The sequence below is a fragment of the Dendrobates tinctorius genome, unplaced genomic scaffold (assembly GCF_039654945.1).
Source record: "Dendrobates tinctorius isolate UK_male_01 unplaced genomic scaffold, ASM3965494v1 ptg000101l, whole genome shotgun sequence".
NCBI lineage: Eukaryota > Metazoa > Chordata > Amphibia > Anura > Dendrobatidae > Dendrobates > Dendrobates tinctorius.
The window spans coordinates 1,284,220-1,309,960 of NW_027361769.1; the positions used below are offsets into that span (position 1 = coordinate 1,284,220).

Sequence of the window (25,741 nt, forward strand, 5' to 3'; positions counted from 1 at the left end):
CATGAATGATAACTTTGTGATCCAGGCAAAGAACTGAGTGATGGAGGCCACAACTGTTCATCGTGATATTTCAGAGTCCTGTTCTCTGGATCTATGGGGATCCAATCTGTCTGACTCCCACCAATCACAATGACCAATCCTGTGGAAAATGTGAAGCTAAAGACTGTTTATAGATGGACGGTAGATTGCTGCGAGGTCAGGTGGATCTTCTGCATTGTCTCTAGTGGGTCATCCAGTTGTTAGAAGTAGTGAAGGTAGAAATGACCATTGTCAACCAATAGAAACTTTACAGCATACTAGACTTCTATTGGGGAAAAATAAAAGTCTAGGTGTTATGCGTCTCCATTGCTTTTCTGTACAGGTTAAAAGAAAGTATACCAATGCGTATACATCAAACGTGATGATAACACAGCCTGAACTCCAATGCAGGTTCACATTGAAGAGCAGTTTTATAGTTACACATAGCTAGAATTTACAGGAAACATTGGAGATTTATTGAGGCTTTTGTTCCATTTTTCGCACATAAAAAAATCACCAAGATTGTACCGTTTCGTGCAGCACTTAAAATTTGGTGCAAAGAACAATAATGCAGCCCAAAAAAAACCTGACTTCAAGCTTCAATTCATCTCATTAATATTATTATTATTATTATACATTTTTATAGCACGATTTATTCCATGTCACTTTACAAATATGGACAAGTACAATCAACATGAGCAAAACAAGGTACACACAAGTACAGAAGGCAAGAGGACCCTGCCGGCAAGGGCTCCCCGTCTACAGGACACGGGTGAGGGTACACTAGGAGAGGGTAGAGCTAGTCGTGTGGCGGTTCACTAGACTAAGGATCACCGCAGGTTGTAGGCTTGTCGGAAGAGGTTGGTCTTCAGGTTCTTTTTGAAGGTTTCTGTGGTAGGGGAAAGTCTGATGTGTTGAGGTAGAGAATTCCAGAGTATGGGGGAAGCACGGGAGAAGTCTTGTATGCGGTTGTGTGTAGAAGAGATAAGAGGAGAGTAGAGAAGGAGATCTTGAGAGGATCGAAGGTTGCGTGTGGGTAAGTACCGGGAGACCAAGTCACAGATGTATGGAGGAGACAGGTTGTGGATGGCTTTGTATGTCATAGTTAGGGTTTTGAACTGGAGCCTCTGGACAATAGGAAACCAGTGAAGGGCTTGGCATAGAGGAGAGGCTAAAGAATAACAGGGAGATAGATGGATTAGTTTGGCAACAGAGTGTAGGATGGATTAGAGTGGTGCAAGAGTGCTAGAGGGGAGGTCAGAGAGTAGGAGGTAGCAGTAGTCAAGGTGGGAGATGGTAAGGGCATGCGCTAGTGCTTTTGTGTCTTCGTAGTCAAGGAATGTACGGATCCGGGAAATATTTTTGCGTTTGTGTCAGCAGGAGGAGGCAAGGGCTTGGATATGTGGCTTGAAAGAGAGGGCAGAGTCGAGGATCACCCCGAGGCATTGAGCATGCGGGACTGGGGAAAGTTTATCTCATGATAAATTCCCTCTTGTAAGTCACTTTGTAAGGCTGGTTTCACACTTGCGTTTTTTTGCGCTGCGTTTTTGCGCATGCGGTTTTTCCCCTATACTTAACATGGGTGCGCATAGTCATGCGTTCGTACGCATTTGTATGCGCATGCGTTTTTTTGTAGTGTGCGCCCGGGCGCACAAAATGCATCCTGTGGCATTTTTTGTGCGTCCAACCTGTCTCAAAAAAATGCATGCACTCGCAATGCGCACAAAATTCACCCAAAAACACATTATAGTCTATGGGTGCTCTGACGTGCGCATGGTCGTGCGCACGCAGCGCGAAAAAACGCAAGTGTGAAAGTAGCATAAGGGCGTTATTTTATCATGTGCATATCTTATATACACTCTCTTCTCCTTAGCTCAGATCTGCTTGTCTTGTGTCAATACCGAGCTCCTTCTGGTAAGTTTTATATATGTCCTAGTTTAGTCTTTATCCCGTGACACAATCTCTCCCAGAATGCAGAGCGGAAGACATTAGATTAGCCCACCCAGGGACCAAGGGATGTGTCTGTTTACAGACTGTAAGCTGTTTTTTTGCTGTCCCATCTAAAGTTTTGATTATATGTTTATCTAGATTGTGTTATGTTACCATTCTTTGTATTCAGTTTTGCATTTGGTCTGCTGCCACCTGCTGTCATTTTTCTGCAGCCTGCAGCTAATTATTTCTAGTACATGCCTTCTACTTCCTGATCAGTGACTCCTTCTCTTCCTGCTGGTGGCCATTATTAGTTTCATTTTTCACCCGGGAGAGACACGCTTACCAGGCTGTGAAAGGCATCATTTTTTTGACCACACATACAAATCCGTTGCTCACCTTGCTGCATCCTGCTGTACCACCTTGGTCGTTACACCTGCATTTCTGGAGAAGTGCATTACCAATCATACTGTTACACTGCTCCGTCATACTCACCTGGCCTCTGCTCCCATGCCGCTGCCGGCCTCCGCTCCCTCGCCGCAGCCTCTCTCCTTCCGACGGTCGCGGCGCTCACCTGTGACGGGCTCGCGGCCGATGCCATCCCTGCATGCTATGCGCATGCGCCATAGGCCGCAGCCGTGCCTCCCTCTGGCTTCCTGTGCTCCGGCTATGCCGTGACCCGGAAGCACCTCCCTAACCAATGGCAGACCAGACAGGAGCATATCAGGCCACTTCCCCCTTAGGGAGGTGCCTGATTGTTGTGTTTCCTAGCACACTGGCCTCGCTGTATCGTGTGCTCTCGGCTCCTGCAGTTCCGTTCTCGCCTGCTCTCCGCAGCAGCCTCTCAGTCCTGCTACCCGGGTTCCTTGCTCTCTTCCACAGTCCTGTCTCCGGTGTTCCTGCCATCCTACTCCAGTCCTGCCTCCGGTGTTCCTGTTTCATCCTGCTCCAGTCCTGCCGTCCTACTCCAGTCCTGCCTCCGGTGTTCCTGTTCCATCCTGCTCCAGTCCTGCTATCCTACTCCAGTCCTGCCTCCGGTGTTCCAGTTCCATCCTACTCCAGTCCTGCCTCCAGTGTTCCTGTTCCATCCTGCTCCAGTCCTGCCATCCTACTCCAGTCCTGCCTCCGGTGTTCCTGTTCCATCCTGCTCCAGTCCTGCCGTCCTACTCCAGTCCTGCCCCCTGCCCCCGGTGTTCCTGTTGCATCCTCCTCCAGTCCTGCCTCCAGTGTCCCTGTTCCATCCTGCTCCAGTCTTGCCATCCTACTCCAGTCCTGCCTCTGGTGTTCCAGTTCCTTCCAGCTTCTGTCCTTCCGTCCTCCTCCCATCCTTTCTCCTGTGTTCCTACTCCTGTCATCCCTCCTCGTTCCAGTCTACTGTCTCACTCCAATCCTGCCTCCTGGTTCCAGCTCTGTCATTCTATACTTCAGGCACACAGTCCTACTCCGGTCCACCCTGAGACGCTCCTCTCGGTACCGGCTACCGTGGTACTCAAACCCCTGGGCCTGCTCCTAACGGTCGCTGTATAGGGGTCGGTCCCACCTGGCAGCTTGCCTGAGGCCCCTCGGTGCCACGGTTCAGAGGGTCCACTCCTGGAGTTCCGGTTCCAGACCCCCCATGCTAACAGTACAATCAGGCCATGGACTCTGCCGGTACTACGGCTGCTTCCCAGAAAGAGTTGCGCTTCCTGCAGGAGAATCAGGGATGCATTATGTTGGTCATGAAGTCTATGGACACCCATTTGTCTGCCTTGCAGGTAGCCGATCCTGGAAATGCCTCCCAGTTGGCCAGTCTCCAACAGGAGCTGGGTCAGCAACAAGATACGCAAGCCCACATTTTGTCTTAAATGGCCTCCTTTGACAGCCGCTTGTTGGCCCTCCAGGCTGTCACTGCAGCCCCGACTCCTCCTCCCGCATCTACAGCTCTCCCGACGCCCCGCCTCACCAAACCGCCTTGCTTCACCGGGGATCCCAAGCTCTGTAGGGGGTTCTTAAATCAGTGTAGCCTCCACTTTGAATGGTTGCCGCAGCAATATCCCTCGGACCGGGCCAAGGTGGCCTTCATCATGTCCCATCTGGAGGGAGAGGCCCTGTGACGAACAGCCCACCGCCGTTCGTCCACTTACGGGCGACACCAACGGGGGTCCCGCTGCCACCAAATCGCGACGGACAGCGGACCCTGTGTCACCACTATGTCACAATCCCACCACTGACACCGGTGTATCAGCGGACGTAGGGACGTGACACAATGCCGGCACACGGCTATCACAGGCGCAGGGGGGCTTATCTTAGTTATCCCACCACTGGCACCATGTGACAAAAATATCCAGCAAGCTAATCTCGCTCTACAATTTGCCGCAGGGGGAGTTTAATTTGGATGCCCCACCACTGCTATCAATCTTCCAAGTACTGCGGGGATTTGTGTATATCCCACTTTCTCAGTTCCACCTTGGAACTCGCAGCTCTCCGGCGCCCCCCTTACCCTCAGGTCAGTCAGGGAACTGCACCTAGGATAATTGGTCGCCGGACGGGCTGCCTGTTGTGAACCGGCAATTAGGCTTCTGCAGTAAGGGAATTATCAATGCTGTGGCCGCAGACCCTTATTCAGCAATATAAGACCCTTCTGTACTGCCAGCAAGCCGTAATAGCCGTACACAACGCGCTGCCACCAGTCACGGTTACTTAATTCACAGTGTTAAATTAAGAGGGTCCGTGGCAAACCCCTTGAATTAGTAGCGATTATCTATCAAAGGCGTATAGTTCGAGTCTTAGAGCATAGAGACAGATCTAAATAATTATTTCATTTATTTTCCGAAAGAGGACAGTGATTACAGATAAAAGTTGCTATAAAATTGAGACATAAAATATGTACAGTACAGGTATAAAATAAAAGTGGAGAAAACAAAGAGATTACACTCACAGTTCCATATTGTTCCTTAGGCAGACCATGCGGCTAAGGTGGGTGGAGGCGGAGCTGCACTTCTCCGCTCATCTGAGTTCTTGTCAGCACGGACTCTGCAGCTGTTCTGAGCTGGTTTGCCCAGGGAAGGCCTTATAGGCTTTGCTTTGTGACATCACGGAGAGATGCATTCTGGGTTGATCCCTCCTCTCTCATCCGAGTTATGTTTTGGCTACAAAACTTAGATTAGCTATAACTTTATGGGAGAAGCTGGTATGGACTCATCAGTGGTATCATGTTTCCCAGCGTAATGAGCCTATCAAGAAAACATCAAACATCTATGCGATATGACCATCCATTTGGGCGCAAATCCTATCTCATGTTCTGGACAGGGTAGAACTTCGAAACATACGCGGTCTCGAAGCTGGGACCGCTCAGGTTACAAAAATATGATTTTCATATCTCTACTTGGTACGGTTTTCGCAGGGCAGGCTCTTAAAGTTTTATTTCAAACAAAGACCTTTTTCCCGCATTTTTCTTTCAGCTGAGAGAAGCCAAATGGTGTGAGGAAGATGGTCTAGCTAATTAACATTCCTGCTCTTCCAGAGGAAGTGGCAGGGTTGGTAAAACCTGGGGGGAAGGAATTCCTACTACTGACAGTTTACAATGTCCTAGGATGGAGGATTTGTTAGCACATTGCAACAGAAAACATATCTTGCAGATATTGTACATCACACCTCCCCCCTTAAGAGGGCGCTAAGGAGGCATTACCTCTCGGTAATCGGCCATGCGCACCTCAGCGGGTTCGCCCCGGCGGGACAACCCATCGGCATTGCCGTTTTCACTGCCCTTCCTGTGTTTTACAGTAAAATCATACTGTTGAAGAGCAAGGCTCCAGCGGAGCAATCTTCCATTGGTTCCGGACACTGTGTGCAACCAGCTCAGAGGGTTGTGGTCGGTTACCACCGTGAAGGCGCGCCCATACAGGTAGGGCTGCAAACGCTGCAGTGCCCACACCATGGCCAGACACTCCTTCTCTATGGTCGAGTATGCCACTTCCCTCGGCAAAAGTTTCCGGCTCAGGTACAACACGGGGTGCTCTTGGTCCCCCGAGTCGACCTGGCTAAGCACAGCACCGAGGCCAAACTCGCTGGCGTCGGTCTGTACCAGAAATGGGCGACTGCTGTCGACTGCTCTCAACACTGGAGAGTTGCACAGGGCTGCTTTCAAAGCTTGGAAAGCCGCCTCACAGTCATCTGTCCAGTTGACTGTTTGGGGTAGCCTCTGCTTGGTGAGGTCAGTCAAGGGTTTGGCAAGGGCGCTATAGTCCTGTACGAACCGCCTATAGTACCCTGCAGTGCCCAAGAAGGACTTCACCTGTTTCTTGGTCCTGGGGGTGGGCCAGGACACGATTGCGTCCACTTTTCCTGGCTCCGGACTCATGGAACCCCTGCCTACCCGGTGCCCCAGGTAGTGGACCTTGCGCATGCCTATCTGGCACTTCCCCGGCTTGATGGTCAGGCCTGCCTGGTGAAGACGCTTGAGCACCTCCTGGAGGTGCTGAAGGTGTTCCTCCCAGGTGGAACTGAAGACGGCAATATCGTCTAAGTACGCCACCGCGTACTCCTCCAGTCCCCGAAGCAGGTGGTTGACCATCCGCTGGAAAGTGGCAGGGGCATTCTTCATGCCGAAGGGCATGACCGTGGACTCGTACAGTCCAAAGGGGGTGATAAAGGCGGATTTCTCCTGCGCCTCAGGGCTCAGGGGAATCTGCCAGTATCCCCGACTCAAATCCATGATGGATATGTAGTTGGCGTTTGTCAACCGCTCGAGCAGATCCTCGATGCGCGGCATCGGGTGGGCATCAGAGGTTGTGATGGCGTTGAGCCCCCTGTAGTCCACGCAGAACCGGGTGGTTCGATCCTTTTTAGGCACGAGGACTACAGGTGAAGCCCACGCACCTTTTGACCGTCGAATCACTCCCAGCCTTAACATCTCATCGACCTCTTGGCGCATGACTTGTTGCACCGTTTCAGAGATCCGATAAGGTGTTCGCCGTAATGGGGCATGATTCCCGGTGTCCACCTCATGAACCGCTAACTCCGTCCTCCCAGGACGGTTGGTGAACACGGGCCGGAAGAGTTCCAGGGTGGCCATCAACTGCAACCGCTGGGACACGGTGAGCGAACCACTTATCTCCATGTCCTCAATGGACCCATTGGCCTTGGCCTGGGCCAGCATGTCCAGGAGGGAATCTTCCTCCCCATCCTCTGGCAGATTGCAGACCGGTAGGACGCAAGCTTCACGTTCGTAGTGCGCCTTCAGCATGTTGACGTGAAAGGCCTTGCGCCTACCCCGAGCATGGTCAAGCGTGACCACGTAGGTGACCGGGTTGAGCTGTTGGTGGACGACGTACGGGCCTTCCCAGGCTGCCTGAAGCTTATCCGTTGGTACAGGGACCAGCGCCCACACCTTTTGACCCACCTGGTAGGTCCGCTCCCGGGCGTTCTGGTCGTACCAGCGCTTCTGGTCAGCCTGAGCCTGCGTCATGTTGTCATGCACCAACTGCGTCAAGGTCTGCATCTTGTCACGGAAGCGCATGACATAATCCACGATGGACACTTCTGTGGGGTTTGGCTCATCTTCCCAGGATTCTCTTATCAACCCAAGGGGTCCCCGGACTCGCCTGCCATACAGGAGCTCGAAGGGGGAGAACCCGGTCGAGGCCTGCGGAACTTCTCTGTAAGCGAACAGCAGGTGTGGGAGGTACCGCTCCCAGTCGCGCCCTTGGGTCTCAACCAGTATGCGGAGCATCTGTTTGAGGGTACCGTTGAAGCGTTCACACAAACCATTAGTCTGTGGGTGATACGGACTCGATACCAGGTGCGTCACCTGCATTTTCTCACAGAGAGCCTCCATTAGGCGAGACATGAATTGGGGCCCTTGATCGGTAAGCATCTCCCTGGGAAATCCTACTCTTGAAAAGATGGTCACCAGTGCGTCAGCCACCTTATCTGCCCTGGTTGAAGACAGAGCTACTGCCTCTGGGTACCGGGTAGCGTAGTCTACCACGGTGAGAATGTATCGCTTTCCGGAGCTGCTGGGGACGGACAGCGGTCCGACAATGTCCACCGCGATTCTCTGGAAAGGCTCCTCTATCACCGGCAAAGGAATAAGGGGAGCCTTAAGAGCAGGCCCCGCCTTACCCACTTTTTGACAGGTGGCACAGGAGCGGCAGTAGTGTGTTACATCTGTCCCCATCTTGGGCCAATAGAAGTGTTGAGACAGCCGTGCCTTTGTTTTGCTGATCCCCAAGTGTCCAGCGAGTGGAATCTCATGGGCAATCCGCAACAACTCAGTTCTGAACTGATAGGGGACGACCAGCTGTCTTTCCCTCAACCACTCCTTTTTAGGATCTCCGGGTACTGTCTCCCGGTACAACCTTCCTCGTTCCCAGAACACCCTCTCCTTATCAGACTTGGAGGTGGGCGTCTCGGCGAGACCTCTCAATTTCTCCAGGCTGGCATCTGAGTGCAGAGCAGCCTGGAACTCCATGCTGGAGGCTGCCAGAAGTGACGTCAGGGTCCCCTCTTTACTGGGACCCTCTGGAACCGGCTCTGGGTTCACCTCTGGTTCAGTCTCTCTTGTAGCAGCAGAGGGTCCAGAAGACAGTGCGTTACCTGCGATCTGGGCACTCTGACTGCGTGTGACAGCTGCTATGTATGCTGTCTCCCTGGGGATTTCTTCAGACCCACCAGCTGGTGCTGCCCTGGGCTCTACCTCCCCATCCACCCCCAACACTTCAGGAGCAGTGCTACTTATGGGCCAGTTACCTTCCTCGGTGGCACTGGTCAGCTGCATGGCATTACCTTCCTCATGGTCCCCATGCACCTCCCCATTTCCTTGAGCACCGTTGCTTACTCCTGCCAGGGGTTCCTCAGCCGTCTCACTCCGCAGAGTGACGGGGCTGAGCACTTCGGTACCTGTGGACACATCTACCGCTTCAAAGAAAGGGTTAACGGGTTCAGTCGGCACAGATACATCAACATCATCATCATCCTTCCTAGGAGAAGAATGGTTATCAGTTTGCTTTGGTACATTCACATCAGCATCAGCATCGTACCTGGGGAAAGAATGGTTGTTAGTTGCATCATTACTCATCAAGGCATTAGCAGGTAACACATTCAGTTTCCCGTCATCATCATCATCATCAGGGTTAACGTTACCCTTATTATCAGTTTGGGGAAGGGTGTCAGGGACATAGTATGCAACCATCCTCCCCAAGTCAGTCCCCAATAAAACATCAGTGGGCAAATTTTCAGACACTCCCACCTCCCTCAACCCGCTCCCGGCACCCCAGTCAAGAAAAACTCGTGCCGGCAAGGGACAACGGGTGCCTCCAATCCCGGTGACAGTCAGGGTTTTCCCCTCAACAAACTCTTCAGGGGCCGCCAGTCCAGGACGGATGAGGGTTCGTTCAGCCCCGGTGTCCTTGAGGCCTGTAGCAAGACGGGCCCCCACCTGAACAGGTTGAACATTGTCGTCAGCCCTCCCAACCACACCTCCCACCAAAAGAACAGAGGCGTTGGGCCCGGGGGCCTTGGCTGGGGGGTTCTTCGGCCTATTCGGACAGGTGTAAAAGAAGTGACCAGGCCGCTGGCAGTGGTGACACAGGCGACTGTCAGTAGCCGGCCTGTTGTTGGCAACAGGGACAGGGCCTCCGGAGGGACGGCTAGCTGGGGCATTGGGGTTGGTTGCTGGCTTACCCCCTTTCCAGCTGGTGGCGACTGGCCTCCGCGTCTCGGGCTTCCGGTTGGCCTCGTGGTTGTCGGCGATCTGCGCCGCTTTGTTCGCGTTCGTTGGTTCGCGGTCCAGGATGAACTGTCGGACCTCAGCTGGGCAGAGATGCAGGAACTGGTCTTTGATCATCAGGTCCCGTAGCTGCTCAAAGGTTTCAACGGACAGTCCATGGATCCACTGGTCAAAGTGGGTCCTGAGTCCTTGCACCACATCACTGTAGCTATCGTGTGGGCCACGTTGGAGGTGTCGGAACTTCTTTCGGTATACCTCAGGTGTCAGCCGGTATTTGGCGATCAGCGCCTGCTTTATGGCGTCATAGTCGTCATCGGCTTCTGGCGGAAGAGAAGCAAATGCCTCCAGGGCTTTGCCTTTTAGCCCTGGGGTCAAGTACCTTGCCCATTGGTCTCTAGGCAGCTGGTACTGTCTGCAGGCTTTCTCAAAGGCTCGCAGAAATGTGTCCAAGTCCCCATCCTTTTCCATCACGGGAAAATGCTCTGGCCGGGGTTTAGGAGTCTGGACGCTGCTGGGCTCACTGCTTCGGGCTGTGGGGGCATTCCCACCCCGCTGGAGTACCTCCAGTTCATGGGCCCTCTGCGCCTCCCTCTCGGCTCGCTGCTCTGCTCTCTCAGCCTCAGCTTGGCGCTCACGTTCGGCTTGGGCCTCCTGCCGATATTGCTGGATCAGCCTCACCCGCCCATCCCTGTCTTCGGCGGGGAGTTCGTCCAAGGCCATTTGCAGATAGGGGTCCACCCCGTTCTGGTTGAATGTGGGGCCAGCGCTCAGGAGTGGAGCCTCTGCTGCAGCCCCATTGCAACTTGGGCCAACTTCTGCGCTCGCTGGATTCTGGTCGTTGTCCAGCTGCACTAGAGCCGCGATCATTTGAGCTCTGTTTTTGTTTGTGGCGTCAAGGCCTTGGTACGTGCATAACGCAGCAAGAACTTCCTTTGTCTGCCGGTTGTACCAAGGTTCTCCTTTTGCCGCCATGGTTGCCAAATAAAAGATAGAAAAAGAAAAACGAAGAAACGGGAGGGGGATACTTGCAAGTACACACTAATGTCTCAGGACTAGTAACCACTGAGTCTGTTCTCCAAAACCTATGATGCAGGATTCCCGCAGGAACCGTGCAGGTTTTTAGTGAGAGGAATGATTGCTCAAACCAAATCACTAATGCTCTAGGATTATCCCACCTCTCTGCCACCAATATGTGACGAACAGCCCACCGCCGTTCGTCCACTTACGGGCGACACCAACGGGGGTCCCTCTGCCACCAAATCGCGACGGACAGCGGACCCTGTGTCACCACTATGTCACAATCCCACCACTGACACCGGTGTATCAGCGGACGGAGGGACGTGACACAATGCCGGCACACGGCTATCACAGGCGCAGGGGGGCTTATCTTAGTTATCCCACCACTGGCACCATGTGACAAAAATATCCAGCAAGCTAATCTCGCTCTACAATTTGCCGCAGGGGGAGTTTAATTTGGATGCCCCACCACTGCTATCAATCTTCCAAGTACTGCGGGGATTTGTGTATATCCCACTTTCTCAGTTCCACCTTGGAACTCGCAGCTCTCCGGCGCCCCCCTTACCCTCAGGTCAGTCAGGGAACTGCACCTAGGATAATTGGTCGCCGGACGGGCTGCCTGTTGTGAACCGGCAATTAGGCTTCTGCAGTAAGGGAATTATCAATGCTGTGGCCGCAGACCCTTATTCAGCAATATAAGACCCTTCTGTACTGCCAGCAAGCCGTAATAGCCGTACACAACGCGCTGCCACCAGTCACGGTTACTTAATTCACAGTGTTAAATTAAGAGGGTCCGTGGCAAACCCCTTGAATTAGTAGCGATTATCTATCAAAGGCGTATAGTTCGAGTCTTAGAGCATAGAGACAGATCTAAATAATTATTTCATTTATTTTCCGAAAGAGGACAGTGATTACAGATAAAAGTTGCTATAAAATTGAGACATAAAATATGTACAGTACAGGTATAAAATAAAAGTGGAGAAAACAAAGAGATTACACTCACAGTTCCATATTGTTCCTTAGGCAGACCATGCGGCTAAGGTGGGTGGAGGCGGAGCTGCACTTCTCCGCTCATCTGAGTTCTTGTCAGCACGGACTCTGCAGCTGTTCTGAGCTGGTTTGCCCAGGGAAGGCCTTATAGGCTTTGCTTTGTGACATCACGGAGAGATGCATTCTGGGTTGATCCCTCCTCTCTCATCCGAGTTATGTTTTGGCTACAAAACTTAGATTAGCTATAACTTTATGGGAGAAGCTGGTATGGACTCATCAGTGGTATCATGTTTCCCAGCGTAATGAGCCTATCAAGAAAACATCAAACATCTATGCGATATGACCATCCATTTGGGCGCAAATCCTATCTCATGTTCTGGACAGGGTAGAACTTCGAAACATACGCAGTCTCGAAGCTGGGACCGCTCAGGTTACAAAAATATGATTTTCATATCTCTACTTGGTACGGTTTTCGCAGGGCAGGCTCTTAAAGTTTTATTTCAAACAAAGACCTTTTTCCCCGCATTTTTCTTTCAGCTGAGAGAAGCCAAATGGTGTGAGGAAGATGGTCTAGCTAATTAACATTCCTGCTCTTCCAGAGGAAGTGGCAGGGTTGGTAAAACCTGGGGGGAAGGAATTCCTACTACTGACAGTTTACAATGTCCTAGGATGGAGGATTTGTTAGCACATTGCAACAGAAAACATATCTTGCAGATATTGTACATCACAGGCCCTGTCTTGGTTGAATCCGCTCTGGGAACATGACGGGGGGAAGGAATTCCTACTACTGACAGTTTACAATGTCCTAGGATGGAGGATTTGTTAGCACATTGCAACAGAAAACATATCTTGCAGATATTGTACATCACAGGCCCTGTCTTGGTTGAATCCGCTCTGAGTCTCCCGGTTTTCCTTGAGATGTTTCGTAGGGTCTTCGATGAGCCGGGTCGGTTAGGCTCTCTCACTGAGTCACTCTTTAACTTACATCATGGCTCTCTCACAGTCTCCTCCGAGCTCGGCTGGAATAACGCGGCCTTGGTAGGGGCATTCTGGCGCGGTCTTTCAGGCAGAATAAAAGATGAACTCGCAGGTCGAGATACCCCGTCCACCTTAGAGGACCTTATCTCGCTGGCTACCCGCATTGACGTACGCTTCTTGGAGCACGCTCGGGAGTCAGCGAGAGACAGGAGGTCCACCAGGTCAGTTCCCCTTTTCATCCGATCTGCCAGCTCCCGTTCGGCCGGGTCCTCTCCTCCCTCTTCGGTAGAATCCATGCAGATAGATCGCCTTAGAATGGCCGAGTTGCGTCAGAGAGAGAGACGGGCACAGGGTCTGTGCCTCTATTGCGGTGATTTGTCACACTATATCCGCACCTGCTCTAAGAGACAGGGAAACGACTCCACCTGGGTCAGGTAAGAGAGGCCTCCCTAGGTGATGATGATCCCTCTCAACCCCTTAACGATTTCTGTGCTTTTGGTTTCCGGGGAGAGACGTGGATCCGAGATGGTCTGGATTCGGGCTCGGCAGGTAACTTCATTCGGCCTGAAGAGGTGGACAGATACCATATTCCTGTAGTCACTCTGTCTAACCCTATTCAGATTGCCACTGTGGATGGCAAACCGCTACAGGTGACCGTCACCTTGGTCACTGAAGAAGTGGAGTTGCAAGTCGGAGCCTTACATCAAGAGAAGATAGCCTTTTACGTTTTACCTAAGCTCTCCCACGCCATTCTACTCGGTCTCACATGGTTAAGGACTCATCAGCCTGTCTGCTCTGCATTGAGGAAACGGAAGGTAGGAATCTCTCCCAGCCCCAATCAACTACAACTCCATTCGCCTCATGTGGGGACAAAACAGTCAAAAAACTGCCTTGAAGCCCGGCAAAAAATCACCCTTATATTCTAACCCATCTGCCCGTTCACATACTGCAGCCCTGCTCTGCTAAGAAACTCTGCAGCATCACCCCAGACCGCATTGTGCATAGTTACTGTCTGTATATTATACAACATCGCTGCAGATTGTCGGACTGCAAAACCCCACAATTCTCTAAAAACACATTGGGGATCTCGTCAGGACGTCTTAACTAAGCTGCACTGCGATTTCCAGCCCCCAATTCAAAAGTTCAGTTTTTTGACAGTGCACCTTAAATCAAAATAGCCAAAAAAGACCCGGCACATTCTCCCACTGCTGAAACAGAGCAAATACTACCCGATACTGTCCATTATGGAGAGGGGGAAACAGAGCCAGCTTCAGAAATATACCAAGACTCACGGCCAAGACGCTCCTTCAAACCAACCATAAAGGCTGTCAAAAACTATCACAGTACTAAGGACGAGTTCAATGACAACCTGGATTACCTATGGGAGCGAGTCACCTCCCTCATGTCAAGCATCCAACGCCACAAAAATGATGCAGCGAGTCTACTGGACACTATAAAATGGCTAGACACGGCCCATGGAAGATACAAGAGACTGTCCGCAAGGTACATTGCCTTCCTAAAAGACTAAAATATTGATGAAGCCTCATCAGAATTAAGCAAAGTGGATTCCACAGAAAGAGAGAAGGGCGCCGCTGTGCAAGACGCCAAAGATAAAGCGGAGCTCTGTATCGCTTATCTGCAAGAAGCTGGATCTCACAGATCAGGCTCATCCAGACACTCTGCTGGGTCATATAAATCATACTGATCAAGAACTTCAGCCCTCAGCGACAGAATCCTAGAGGCCCGTTTAAACGCAGAGCAATCCAAACTAAGACGCTCCTACACAGAAAAGAAAGCGGAAGCAGAGGCAGAAGCCAAGAAAGCAGAGGCAGAAAGTAAGAAGGCAGAAGCCAAGAAAGCAAAAGCAGAGGCCCAAGCAAAGATCCTTCAAACAGAAGCAGAGGCCCAAGCAAAGATCCTTCAAACAGAAATGGAGGAAGAAATCGCGCTAGCCAAAGTAAAAATACTTGAGCAAGCATTGAATCAAAACCTCTACCCGATTTGCCTACCACCACTGGAAGAAGAGGACCCAGCTGTCCGTACCAGTGATTACGTGCAGAAACAGATATCTGCAGAACACACCTTCTCCATCGGCGTTCAACCCACCAATGTGGAAATGTCAGTCAGCCCAACTTACGGTGCCAGTGTTACCCACAGCACCTGCAGAGACCCAAGACCAACGCCATAATGTGTCCCCTCAGGTGCAGCAATCATCACAAGACGACCACAAGATGCACTCCAGTCCATCTCCACAGTTCAAGCCGCAGTCATCGAAATTTCCAGAGGTTAAACCACAGCTCAACCCTGCAGCAACATCATTCTACTCGGGAACAATTCACCCTTCCACGCCACACAGCTTATACGCCCGAGAGACAACACAAGCTAACATGGTAACAAGGAGTGAAGGATCGGATATGCCCGAGTTAGCCAGGTTTATGGTGAGCAAAGATCTAATCAGCACCAGCCTCTCAAAGTTTGACAACTGTGCAGAGAACTACAGAGCCTGGAAAGCAACCTTCAAGGCCACCATTGCTGACCTCAATCTATCAGCAGAACGGGAGCTCGACCTCATGGTAAAATGGTTGGGTCCTGACTCCACAAACCATATCAAGAGTCTTCGGACAGTCTACGTGGGGCAAGCTGAAGCAGGTCTCGCTGCTGCCTGGCTGAGACTCGAAAGAACCTATGGCAGTGCTGAAGCCATAGAAAAGTCCCTGTTCAAGAGACTGCAGAATGTTCCAAGGATCAACCTTAAGGAAGCCCACAAGCTTCTGGACTTAAGCGACCTGCTTATGGAACTGGAACTCGCAAAGAGAGACCCTCGTCTGTCTGGATTATGCTACCTGGACACTGCCCATGGGATGAACCCAATCATCTTAAAGCTGCCGCATAGTCTGCAAGAGAAGTGGGCAGTATGCGTTTCCAGGTACAAAAGGTCACATGATGTCACCTTTCCTCTGTTTAATCAATTCTGCAAGTTTGTTGACAAACAGGCCCAAATGAGGAATGACCCTAGCCTAGACTTCCTGGAGTCTAACACTACAGCTCCAGCAACACTGTCAAGGTATGAAAGCGTCTCACATAGACGCAAGGACTTGAGGAGCAGTATGTATCAGAAAGACTAACTTGCCACCACCTGCAGTAACTGCCGGTAAACAGTACACCATTCCATTGAGAGATAAATCTTTCAATCGTGAGTGTCCCATTCACAAAAAACCACACTCATTGAACAAATGTAGAGGCTTCAGGTCCAAAACCATGCAAGAGCGCAAGAAAATCCTCAGTGAACTTTGGGTATGTTTCAAGTGTTGCGCCTCATTAGAACACATGGCCAAGGACTGTAAATCTGCTATTAAGTGTGAAGAGTGTCACAGTGACAAACACCCTTCAGCTTTGCATCCAACCTCAGCCACCAGCGATCCAGCAGTCGCAGTTACCTCTAGTCCGGCTACAAGCCATGGCGGGGAGCCACAGAATAAAGCCAATTCTACCACGGCTGTCTCCTGCTCATGCTCAGAGGTATGTGGGGAGAGCCAAAGTGATGAATTCTGTGCCAGGATATGCCTAATCAGAGCTTATCCAGAAGGGCAATCAGAGAAGGCAGTAAAAATGTATGCCATCATTGACGATCAGAGCAATCGATCTCTAGCTGGACCTAAGTTCTTTGAAGCCTTTGGAATCAAGGAACCAGCAACGCCCTATACTCTGAAGAATTGTTCAGGCCGCATAGAAACTAGCAGCAAGAGGGCACAAGGTTTCATTGCTTCTCCTGTCAACGAAGGTGTAGAAATACCCGTACCTACGCTAATCGAATGCGACCAAATACCCAGTTAAAGGGATGAGATTCCTACCCCAGAAGCTGCGTTCCACCAACCACACCTAAGGCACCTAGTCAGCGTTATCCCACCTATGGACAAAGATGCTGAAATCCTACTTCTGCTCGGCAGAGGCAATTTAAGGATACTTAAGGTCCGACAACAGTGCAATGGTCCCGACTATGCCCCCTACGCACAGAGACTCGACTTGGGGTGGGTAATCATAGGAAATGTGTGCTTGGACCGAACAAGAGTCAATGCCTTTAAGACCTACATACGCCGAGACGGACGAACTACTTTCTGCAAGCCATGCCCTCATCACTATGATGTGAAAAAAAAGCCTCCAGATCCTGTACAGCTGCCTGATGTCATTCCTTCTCCCTATGCAGACGACTTGGGAAGATCAGTGTTTCATACAACTAAGGATGACAACAAAGTAGCCCCATCAATGGAAGACAAGGAATTTGTCAGGATAATGGACAATGAGTTCCTTAAGGACGAGACCAATCACTGGGTTTTTCCCCTACCCTTCCGAGCTACCAGGGTAAGACTCCCGAACAATCGTGAACAAGCCTTGTCCAGATTCAGCTCTCTCCAGCGCACACTTAGCAACAAACCGGAGATGAAAGAACACATTGTCACCTTTATGAGCAAGATATTCCGGAATAACCATGCGGGGCCAGCGCCTCCCTTAAAGGCAAACGAGGAGTGCTGGTACCTACCCTCATTTGGAGTATATCACCCACGGAAACCTAAGAAAATTAGAGTTGTCTTTGATTCAAGCGCCAAACATCAAGGCGTATCTCTCAATGATGTCCTCCTCACGGGTCCTAATCTTACAAACAACCTAGTCGGAGTGTTGATGAGGTTCCAGAAAGAGCCCATTGTCATCACCGCCGACATTGAACAGATGTTCCACTGTTTCATAGTTAGAGAGGACCATAGGAATTTCCTCAGGTTCCTGTGGTACAAGGACAATGACCCCAGGAAAGAGATGGTGGAGTATCGCATGAGTGCACGTATTCGGGAACAGCCCTTCCCCGCAGTGGCAACCTATGGCCTGCGGAGAACCGCTCAAGAAGGAGAGACCGAATATGGAACAGATGCCAGAGACTTTGTAGAGAAAGACTTCTATGTAGATGATGGACTAAAATCCCTACCCCCAGAAGAAGTGGCTATCGATCTACTCAAGAGGACCCAAGGTATGCTGTACCAAGCTAAGCTTAGATTGCACAAAATTGCTTCAAACTGCCAGGCTGTCATGAGAGCCTTTGATTCAAGTGATCACGCACCAGGATTCAAGGACATAGACCTGGGACCAGACTGTCCATCTGTGCAGAGAAGCTTAGGCTTGAGGTGGAACCTGTCAGTCGACACCTTCAGTTTTCAAATAAACTGTGCAGACAAACCGTTCACTAAACGTGGTGTCCTGTCAGTGGTGAATAGCTTATACGACCAAATGGGGTTCATAGCACCAATTATCATACAAGGTAAATCCCTTCTGAGACAGCTTTCTGAAACCGTCAAGGACTGGGATGCCCCACTCCCTCCTGAGAAGGAACCAAAATGAGAAGCCTGGAAGCAGTCTTTGTGTGCCTTGATGAGATCCACATACCGAGATGCTACGCCAGAACCTCACTTGCTGCTAGCACTAGGAAGGAACTCCATGTGTTCTCGGATGCATCCACGGAGGCCATTGCAGCAGTTGCCTATCTGAAGGTGATGGGACCCGACAATCAAGATCACGTTGGGTTCGTCTTCAGCAAGGCTAAGTTGGCTCCCAACCCTGACCACACTATTCCCAGATTTGAACTCTGTGCAACCGTGCTTGCAGTAGAACTCGCAGACTTTATACAGCACAGCACGAGCTTGACACCAACATAGACGACGTACAATACTACAGTGACAGTAAGGTTGTCTTAGGTTACATCTCCATCAAACAAGGCGCTTCTATGTGTATGTCAGTAACCGCATCGAAAGAATAAGGAGGTCTTCCAAGCCTGAACATTGGCACTATATCCCATCTGAACTTAATCCAGCTGACCATGCCACTAGACCTATGTCTATAAGGTCCTTTGCTAACTCTTCTTGGCTTTCAGGTCCTAAGTTTCTGTTGGAACAGAAGGGAAGCGAACGTGTCCAGGAAGTCTTCAGCATCCAGGATCCGGATGGTGATCCAGAAGTTCGCTCCGAGCTCAGTGCTTTGGCGACGAACACTAAACCAACCTCCAGCCTCGGTTGCCAGCGCTTTGAACGCTTCTCCAATTGCATAAGACTCGTCAAGACTATCGCAAGGTTAGTCCACATTGCAAGATCTTATCACAGCGCACGTGGAGACAAAGACTGTTGCGGTTGGCACGTCTGCCATAAACCACTCTCTGCTGAGGACATTTCTTACTGTGAGTCCCTTATAATACGTCCAGCAGAGCGTATTCAGCACTGAATGGGAATGCCTACACCACAAACATCAGATCCCTCTGAAAAGCCCCATTGTTGTGAGTTCATTTTTCCCTTCACCATTGAGGTCTGATGAACTCCCTCCTCTGGTGAAGGAAGGTGGTGAGGCTGATTACCAAACACCTGGGCAGCTAGATGATGACTGGGTGGCTGGAATTGAGGACTGGATATAAGGCTGCCGACGCCCTTCTTCCTGGCTGGTGATTTTCCTGCTGGATTCTTGGAGGCCAGTCTGATTCCTGCATCTCAAAGCTAAGTTTTTCTGCTCTGCTTTGTAATCTTCAGTTTTGTTTTTGTTTTGCCTTGTTTTTTGGGAGTTCTGCCATCCCCGGTCGGGGTGAGCTGAATTCCATTTTTGTCTTTGATCTGTTGATCTTTTGCTCTGTCTTCAGAATATACCTGAGTGCTGATATAGTCTTTTGAAGCCTAGCGACTTCAGGGCCTGTTTTTCCTATCAGTCGGTTGGCTCATTTTGATAGAGTTTTTGCGGATGGCAGACAGCAGCTTTCCTATCCTGTCCTATGTAATTAGCTTGGGCCCCATCATTTGCTCAACCTATCTTTCTATCTGTGTGTTTTCATCTTGCTTCACCGTCATTATATGTTGGGGGCTGCCTATTGCTTTGGGGTCTGCTCTGGGGCAGTTTAGTTTTTCCCCTTTCTGTCTTTAGGCTATATAGTTCTCCGGCTGTGATCGAGGGGTCTAGGGCACCGTAGGAACCCCCCACGGCTACTGTAGTTGTTGTGGATAGGTTCAGGGGTCTGCAATCCGATAGCTGCCAACCTCTCTGGTTTTTCTGGACTTAGCTGGTATTTTGTTTTTTCCTCCTTCGGTGACTCATCATAACAGAATCACCTGCCATACCGCAGATCCTAGGGTACTCAATAGCAGGAGAGAATTGTAAAAAGAAAAAAAAAATAAGGAAAAAAAAGTGTCAGAATTTTTTTTTTTGTGTGCATATTTTTTCCTCTATATCTCTGAGGCCGTAGGGGGAATTTTTCTCTCAATGGAGATGAAGCAATTGTCTGATCGTGTGGAGCAGCTCGCTGCTGAAGTATGGGGAATTTCCGCCTATCTTGCTCATTCACATGCTGCTGAACCAAAGATTCCCACTCCTGATGTGTTTTTTGGGGATCGGTCTAAATTCTTGAATTTCAAGAATAATTGTAAATTATTTTTTGCCTTGAAGCCTAACTCGTCGGGGAACTCCGCACAGCAGGTTAAAATTGTCTTCTCTTTGCTGCGCGGCGATCCCCAGGATTGGGCGTTTTCTTTGAAACCTGATGGTCCTATTCTGAATAATGTGAACGCATTTTTTCAAGCCTTGGGGTTGTTGTATGATGAACCTAATGCTATTGATCAGGCTGAAAAGACCCTGTTGGCATTAAGCCAGGGTCGGGATTCGGCAGAGTTGTACTGTCAAAAATTCCAAAAGTGGGCGGTCCTTACTACCTGGAATGATGGTGCCTTGGCAGCCCTCTTCGGAAGGGTTTGTCAGAAACTGTAAAAGATACTATGGTGGGATTTCCTGTTCCCTCTGGTCTTGACGATTCTATGTCATTAGCCATTCAGGTGGATCGGCGTTTATGTGAACGCAAAACTATACGAGAGATGTTGCCACCTGTTGAACAAATGTCTGAACCTATGCAATGTGATAGAGTTTTGTCTAGGGCGCAACGTCAGGAGTTCAGAAGGCGTAATAAGCTGTGTTTTTTTTTGTGGAGATGCCTCGCATATTATTTCTGTCTGTCCTAAATGAGAGAAACGTTGTGCACACACGTTTTCTGTGGGTGGTGTTCAACCTAAGTTTCTTCTGGCAATTACTCTGATCTGCTCCCTGTCCACATTTTCCGCCAAGGCTTTTGTGGATTCAGGAGCAGCTCTGAACCTGATGGACTTGGATTTTGCTAAACGTTGTGGATTTCCTATGACACCTCTGCGGACGCCTATCCCTTTGAGGGGTATTGATGCTACTCCTTTGGCGAAGAATAAACCTCAGTTTTGGACCCAGGTGGTAATGCGGGTCGCCCCAGACCATCAAGAAAATTGCAGATTTTTGGTGTTGCATAATTTGCATGATACCATTGTTCTTGGGTTTCCCTGGTTGCAAATCCATAATCCAGTTCTGGATTGGAAATCTTTGTCTATGGTGAGTTGGGGTTGTCAGTGTGCCCTTAGTGATGCTCCTGTTTTCTCCACCTCTCCCCAGTCGCATGATGTTCCTGACTATTTGGCTGACTTTTATGATGTATTTAGTGAGAATGAGTCTGCGTTTTTGCCTCCTCATAGGAGTTATGCCTGTGCAATTGAGCTGAACCCGGGGTGTAAATTCCCCAAGGGTCGGCTTTTCAATTTATCTGTACCCGAGCACGAGGCTATGCGATCCTATATTAAGGAGGCATTGGAGAAGGGTCATATTAGACCATCCTCTTCACCCTTAGGTGCTGGGTTTTTTTTTGTGGCTAAAAAGGATGGTTCATTAAGGTCTTGTATTGACTATCGTGCCCTCAACAAAATTACTGTTAAATATCAGTATCCGTTACCCCTGATTTCTGATCTATTCTCCAGAGTTAAAGGTGCTTGCTGGTTTACCAAGCTTGACCTCAGGGGGGCGTATAATCTTATTCGCATTAAGCATGGGGATGAATGGAAGACGGCGTTTAATACTCCGGAGGGATATTTTGAGTACCTGGTGATGCCTTTTGGGCTCACTAATGCCCCTTCTGTCTTCCAGTGCTTCATGAACGATATATTTCGACACTTCGTGGATAAATTTTTGATTATCTATCTGGATAATATTTTGATCTTCTCCAAGAATTGGGACTCTCATGTGGAACATGTTCGACTGTGTTCCGGATTTTGAGGGAGAATTCCCTGTATGTCAAGGGATCGAAATGTCTTTTTGGGGTACAGAGGATTTCATTTTTGGGATTTATTTTGTCTCCGTCAACTATTGAAATGGACCCGGCCAAGGTACAGGCCATTTATGATTGGGTTCAGCCCACTTCTTTGAAGGCCCTCCAGAAGTTTTTGGGTTTTGCTAATTTTTATCGGAAATTTATAGCTAATTTTTCTGATATTGCCAAGCCATTGATGGATTTGACTAGGAAGGGTGCTGATGTGCTGAATTGGTCTCCGGAGGCTGTTTCTTCCTTTCAGGAGCTGAAGCGAAGATTCACTTCTGCTCCGGTTTTGTGGCAACCTGATGTCTCACTCCCGTTTCAGGTGGAGGTGGACGCTTCTGAGATTGGTGCAGGAGCGGTGTTGTCCCAAAAAGATCCTGTGACATCTAAAATGAATCCTTGTGCTTTCTTTTCCCGAAAGTTCTCCCCATCCGAACGTAACTATGATGTGGGGAATCTGGAACTGTTGGCCATGAAATGGGCATTTGAGGAGTGGAGACATTGGTTGGAGGGAGCCAAACACCAAGTCGTGGTCCTTACTGACCACAAGAATTTGATTTAGCTGGAGTCGGCCAAGCGCTTGAATCCTAGACAGGCTAGGTGGGCCTTGTTTTTCACACGTTTTGATTTTGTGGTCTCTTTTCTTCCGGGCACTAAGAATGTCAAGACTGACGCCCTTTCTAGGAGTTTCCTTGCTGATTCCCCTGTTGTGACTAAGCCTGCTACCATCTTAGGCGAGGGGGTAGTTCTTTCTGCCATCTCGCCCGATTTGAGACGTGCTCTGGAAGAGTTTCAGAAGGACAAACCTGAGCGTTGTCCCAGTGGAAAGTTGTATGTTCCTGACCAGTGGAGGAAGAGAGTGATGTCTGAAGTTCATTGCTCTGCATTGGCTGGTCATCCAGGTATTTTTGGTACTAGAGATCTGGTGAGTCGGTCTTTTTGGTGGCCCGCCTTGTCTCATGATGTCAGGAATTTTGTGCAGTCCTGTGGGACTTGCTCCCGGTCTAAACCTTGTTCTCGCTCTAGTGGCTTGTTGATGCCTTTGCCGGTGCCCAAGAGGCCATGGACCCATATTTCAATGGATTTTATCTCTGATATGCCTGTCTCTCAGAGAATGACTGTTATTTGGGTGATTTGTGATAGATTCTCTAAGATGGTCCATCTTGTACCACTCCCTAAGTTGCCATCTTCCTCTGAGTTGGTGCCCTTGTTTTTGCAACAGGTGGTTCGCTTGCACGGGATTCCTGAGAACATTGTATCTGACAGAGGAGTTCAGTTTTTGTCTAGATTTTGGAGGACTTTCTGTTCCAAGCTGGGAATTCAGTTGTCCTTCTCCTCTGCGTTTCACCCTCAGACCAATGGGCAGACGGAGAGAACAAACCAGACTTTGGAGTCGTATTTGAGATGTTTTATTTCTGCCGATCAGGATGATTGGGTTTCATTTTTGCCCTTGGCCGAATTTGCTTTAAATAATAGAGCTAGTTCTGCCACTTTGATGTCACCTTTTTTTTGTATCTTTGGTTTTCACCCTCGATTTTCTTCAGGGCAGGTGGAGCCTTCTGCCTGCCCAGGTGTTGACACTGTGGTGGAGAGAATGCACCAGATCTGGGACCAAGTAGTGGATAAATTGTCTCTCTCCCAGGAAAAGGCCCAGCGGTTTTCCAACCGACGTAGGACCGTTGGTCCCCAGTTTAAGGTGGGTGATATGGTTTGGTTGTCATCAAAAAATATCGCTATGAAGGTGGCTTCTCCTAAGTTTAAGCCTAGATTTATTGGACCTTACAAGATTTTGGAGATTATTAATCTGGTCTCTTTTCGGTTGGCTCTTCCTGTCACATTTAAAATTCATAATGTGTTTCATAAGTCCTTGTTGAAGAGGTTTGTTGAACCAGTAGTTCCTGTGGTGGCACCTCCTGACCCTATATTGGTTGAAGGTAACATGGAATATGAGGTAGAGAAGATACTGGATTCCCGTCTGGCTAGACGGAGACTCCATTATTTGGTTAAGTGGAAGGGTTATGGTCAGGAGGATAATACCTGGGTCTCTGCCTCTGATATTCATGCCGAAAGATAGGTGCGTGCCTTTCATCGGGCTCACCCGGATCACCCTGGTGGCATGGATGAGGGTTCGGTGACCCCTCCTCAAGGGGGAGGTACTGTTGTGAGTTCATTTTTCCCTTCACCATTGAGGTCTGATGAACTCCTCCTCTGGTGAAGGAAGGTGGTGAGGCTGATTACCAAACACCTGGGCAGCTAGATGATGACTGGGTGGCTGGAATTGAGGACTGGCTATAAGGCTGCCGACGCCCTTCTTCCTGGCTGGTGATTTTCCTGCTGGATTCTTGGAGACCAGTCTGATTCCTGCATCTCAAAGCTAAGTTTTTCTGCTCTTTGTAATCTTCAGTTTTGTTTTTGTTTTGCCTTGTTTTTTGGGAGTTCTGCCATCCCCGGCCGGGGGTGAGCTGAATTCCATTTTTGTCTCTGATCTGTTGATCTTTTGCTCTGTCTTCAGAATATGCCTGAGTGCTGATATAGTCTTTTGAAGCCTAGCGACTTCAGGGCCTGTTTTTCCTATCAGTCGGTTGGCTCATTTTGATAGGGTTTTTGCGGATGGCAGACAGCAGTTTTCCTATCCTGTCCTATGTAGTTAGCTTGGGCCCCATCATTTGCTCAACCTATCTTTCTATCTGTGTTAGTGTTTTCATATTGCTTCACCGTCATTATATGTTGGGGGCTGCCTATTGCTTTGGGGTCTGCTCTGGGGCAGTTTAGTTTTCCCCTTTCTGTCTTTAGGCTATATAGTTCCCCGGATGTGATCGAGGGGTCTAGGGCACCGTAGGAACCCCCCACGGCTACTGCTAGTTGTTGTGGATAGGTTCAGGGGTCTGCAATCCGATAGCTGCCAACCTCTCTGGTTTTTCTGGACTTAGCTGGTATTTTGTTTTTTCCTCCTTCGGTGACTCATCATAACACCCCATTGCCCATTTGAATCCAGTAATGGACAGCTTCGGTTTGCTGAGAGTCGGTGGTCGTTCAAATCAAGCCAAGATTGCGGCTTCACAGCAACATCCTTGCATCATTCCCAGTAAACATCATATCACTGATCTACTGATCCAGCACTTTCATGAAAAAACCAAGCACCAAGGCAGGCAGATCACAGAAGGCAAGTTACGGTCTGCAGGTCTTTGGATCATAGATATGAAAACACGTGTAGCAGGATCACTACATCGCTGTGTGCAATGTCGGAAAACCAGAGCAAAACAGGTACATCAACAAATGGCCGACTTGCCCTTTGACAGATTGAGTGCCGAACCGCCTTTAACCTACGTTGGCCTAGATGTCTTTGGGCCATGGATGGTATCTGCATGCAGAACTCGAGGTGGCCATGCCAACAGCAAACGATGGGCTATACTATTCACTTGCATGAGTGTCCGTGTCGTCCACATAGAGGTAAGAGTCTATGGACACATCCAGTCAGATCAACGCCCTCCGGCGGTTTCTAGCGATCAGAGGACCGGTGAAACAGTTGAGGTCTGACCGCGGAAGCAACTTCATCGGTACATGTCGAGAGCTGGATATTGACATCAAGCCAATTCAGGATCAGCTGGCAGAAAGATCGTTAGTCCTCCGCATAGTTCTCACATGGGAGGTTCCTGGGAAAGGATGATCAAGATCTCACGCAACATCCTGAACTCTATGTTTATGGACGTAAATTGTTCAAGGCTTACGCATGAGACCTTGGTTACTCTTCTGGCTGAAGTTTCTGCCATAATCAACTCAAGACCACTTGTCCCAGTGTCCATGGATCCCGAAAAACCGACCATTCTTACGCCAGCTACTCTTCTCACTCAAAAGACTGGGAACCCGCTAACAGTTAGTGGAGAGTTTACTCACGCAAACACCTACCAGAAACAGTGGAAGCGTGT

General features: G+C 49.6%; 1 protein-coding gene across 1 annotated transcript in view; it reads left to right on the forward strand.

Moving 5' to 3' along the window:
- Positions 1–25,741, forward strand: part of LOC141099676 (uncharacterized) — a 104,564-nt gene that overhangs the window by 44,852 nt on the left and 33,971 nt on the right. The window contains exon 6 of the mRNA XM_073587637.1: positions 1,892–1,932. Within this exon, the coding sequence (XP_073443738.1) occupies positions 1,892–1,932 (41 nt within the window). The remainder of the gene's footprint in view (positions 1–1,891; positions 1,933–25,741) is intronic.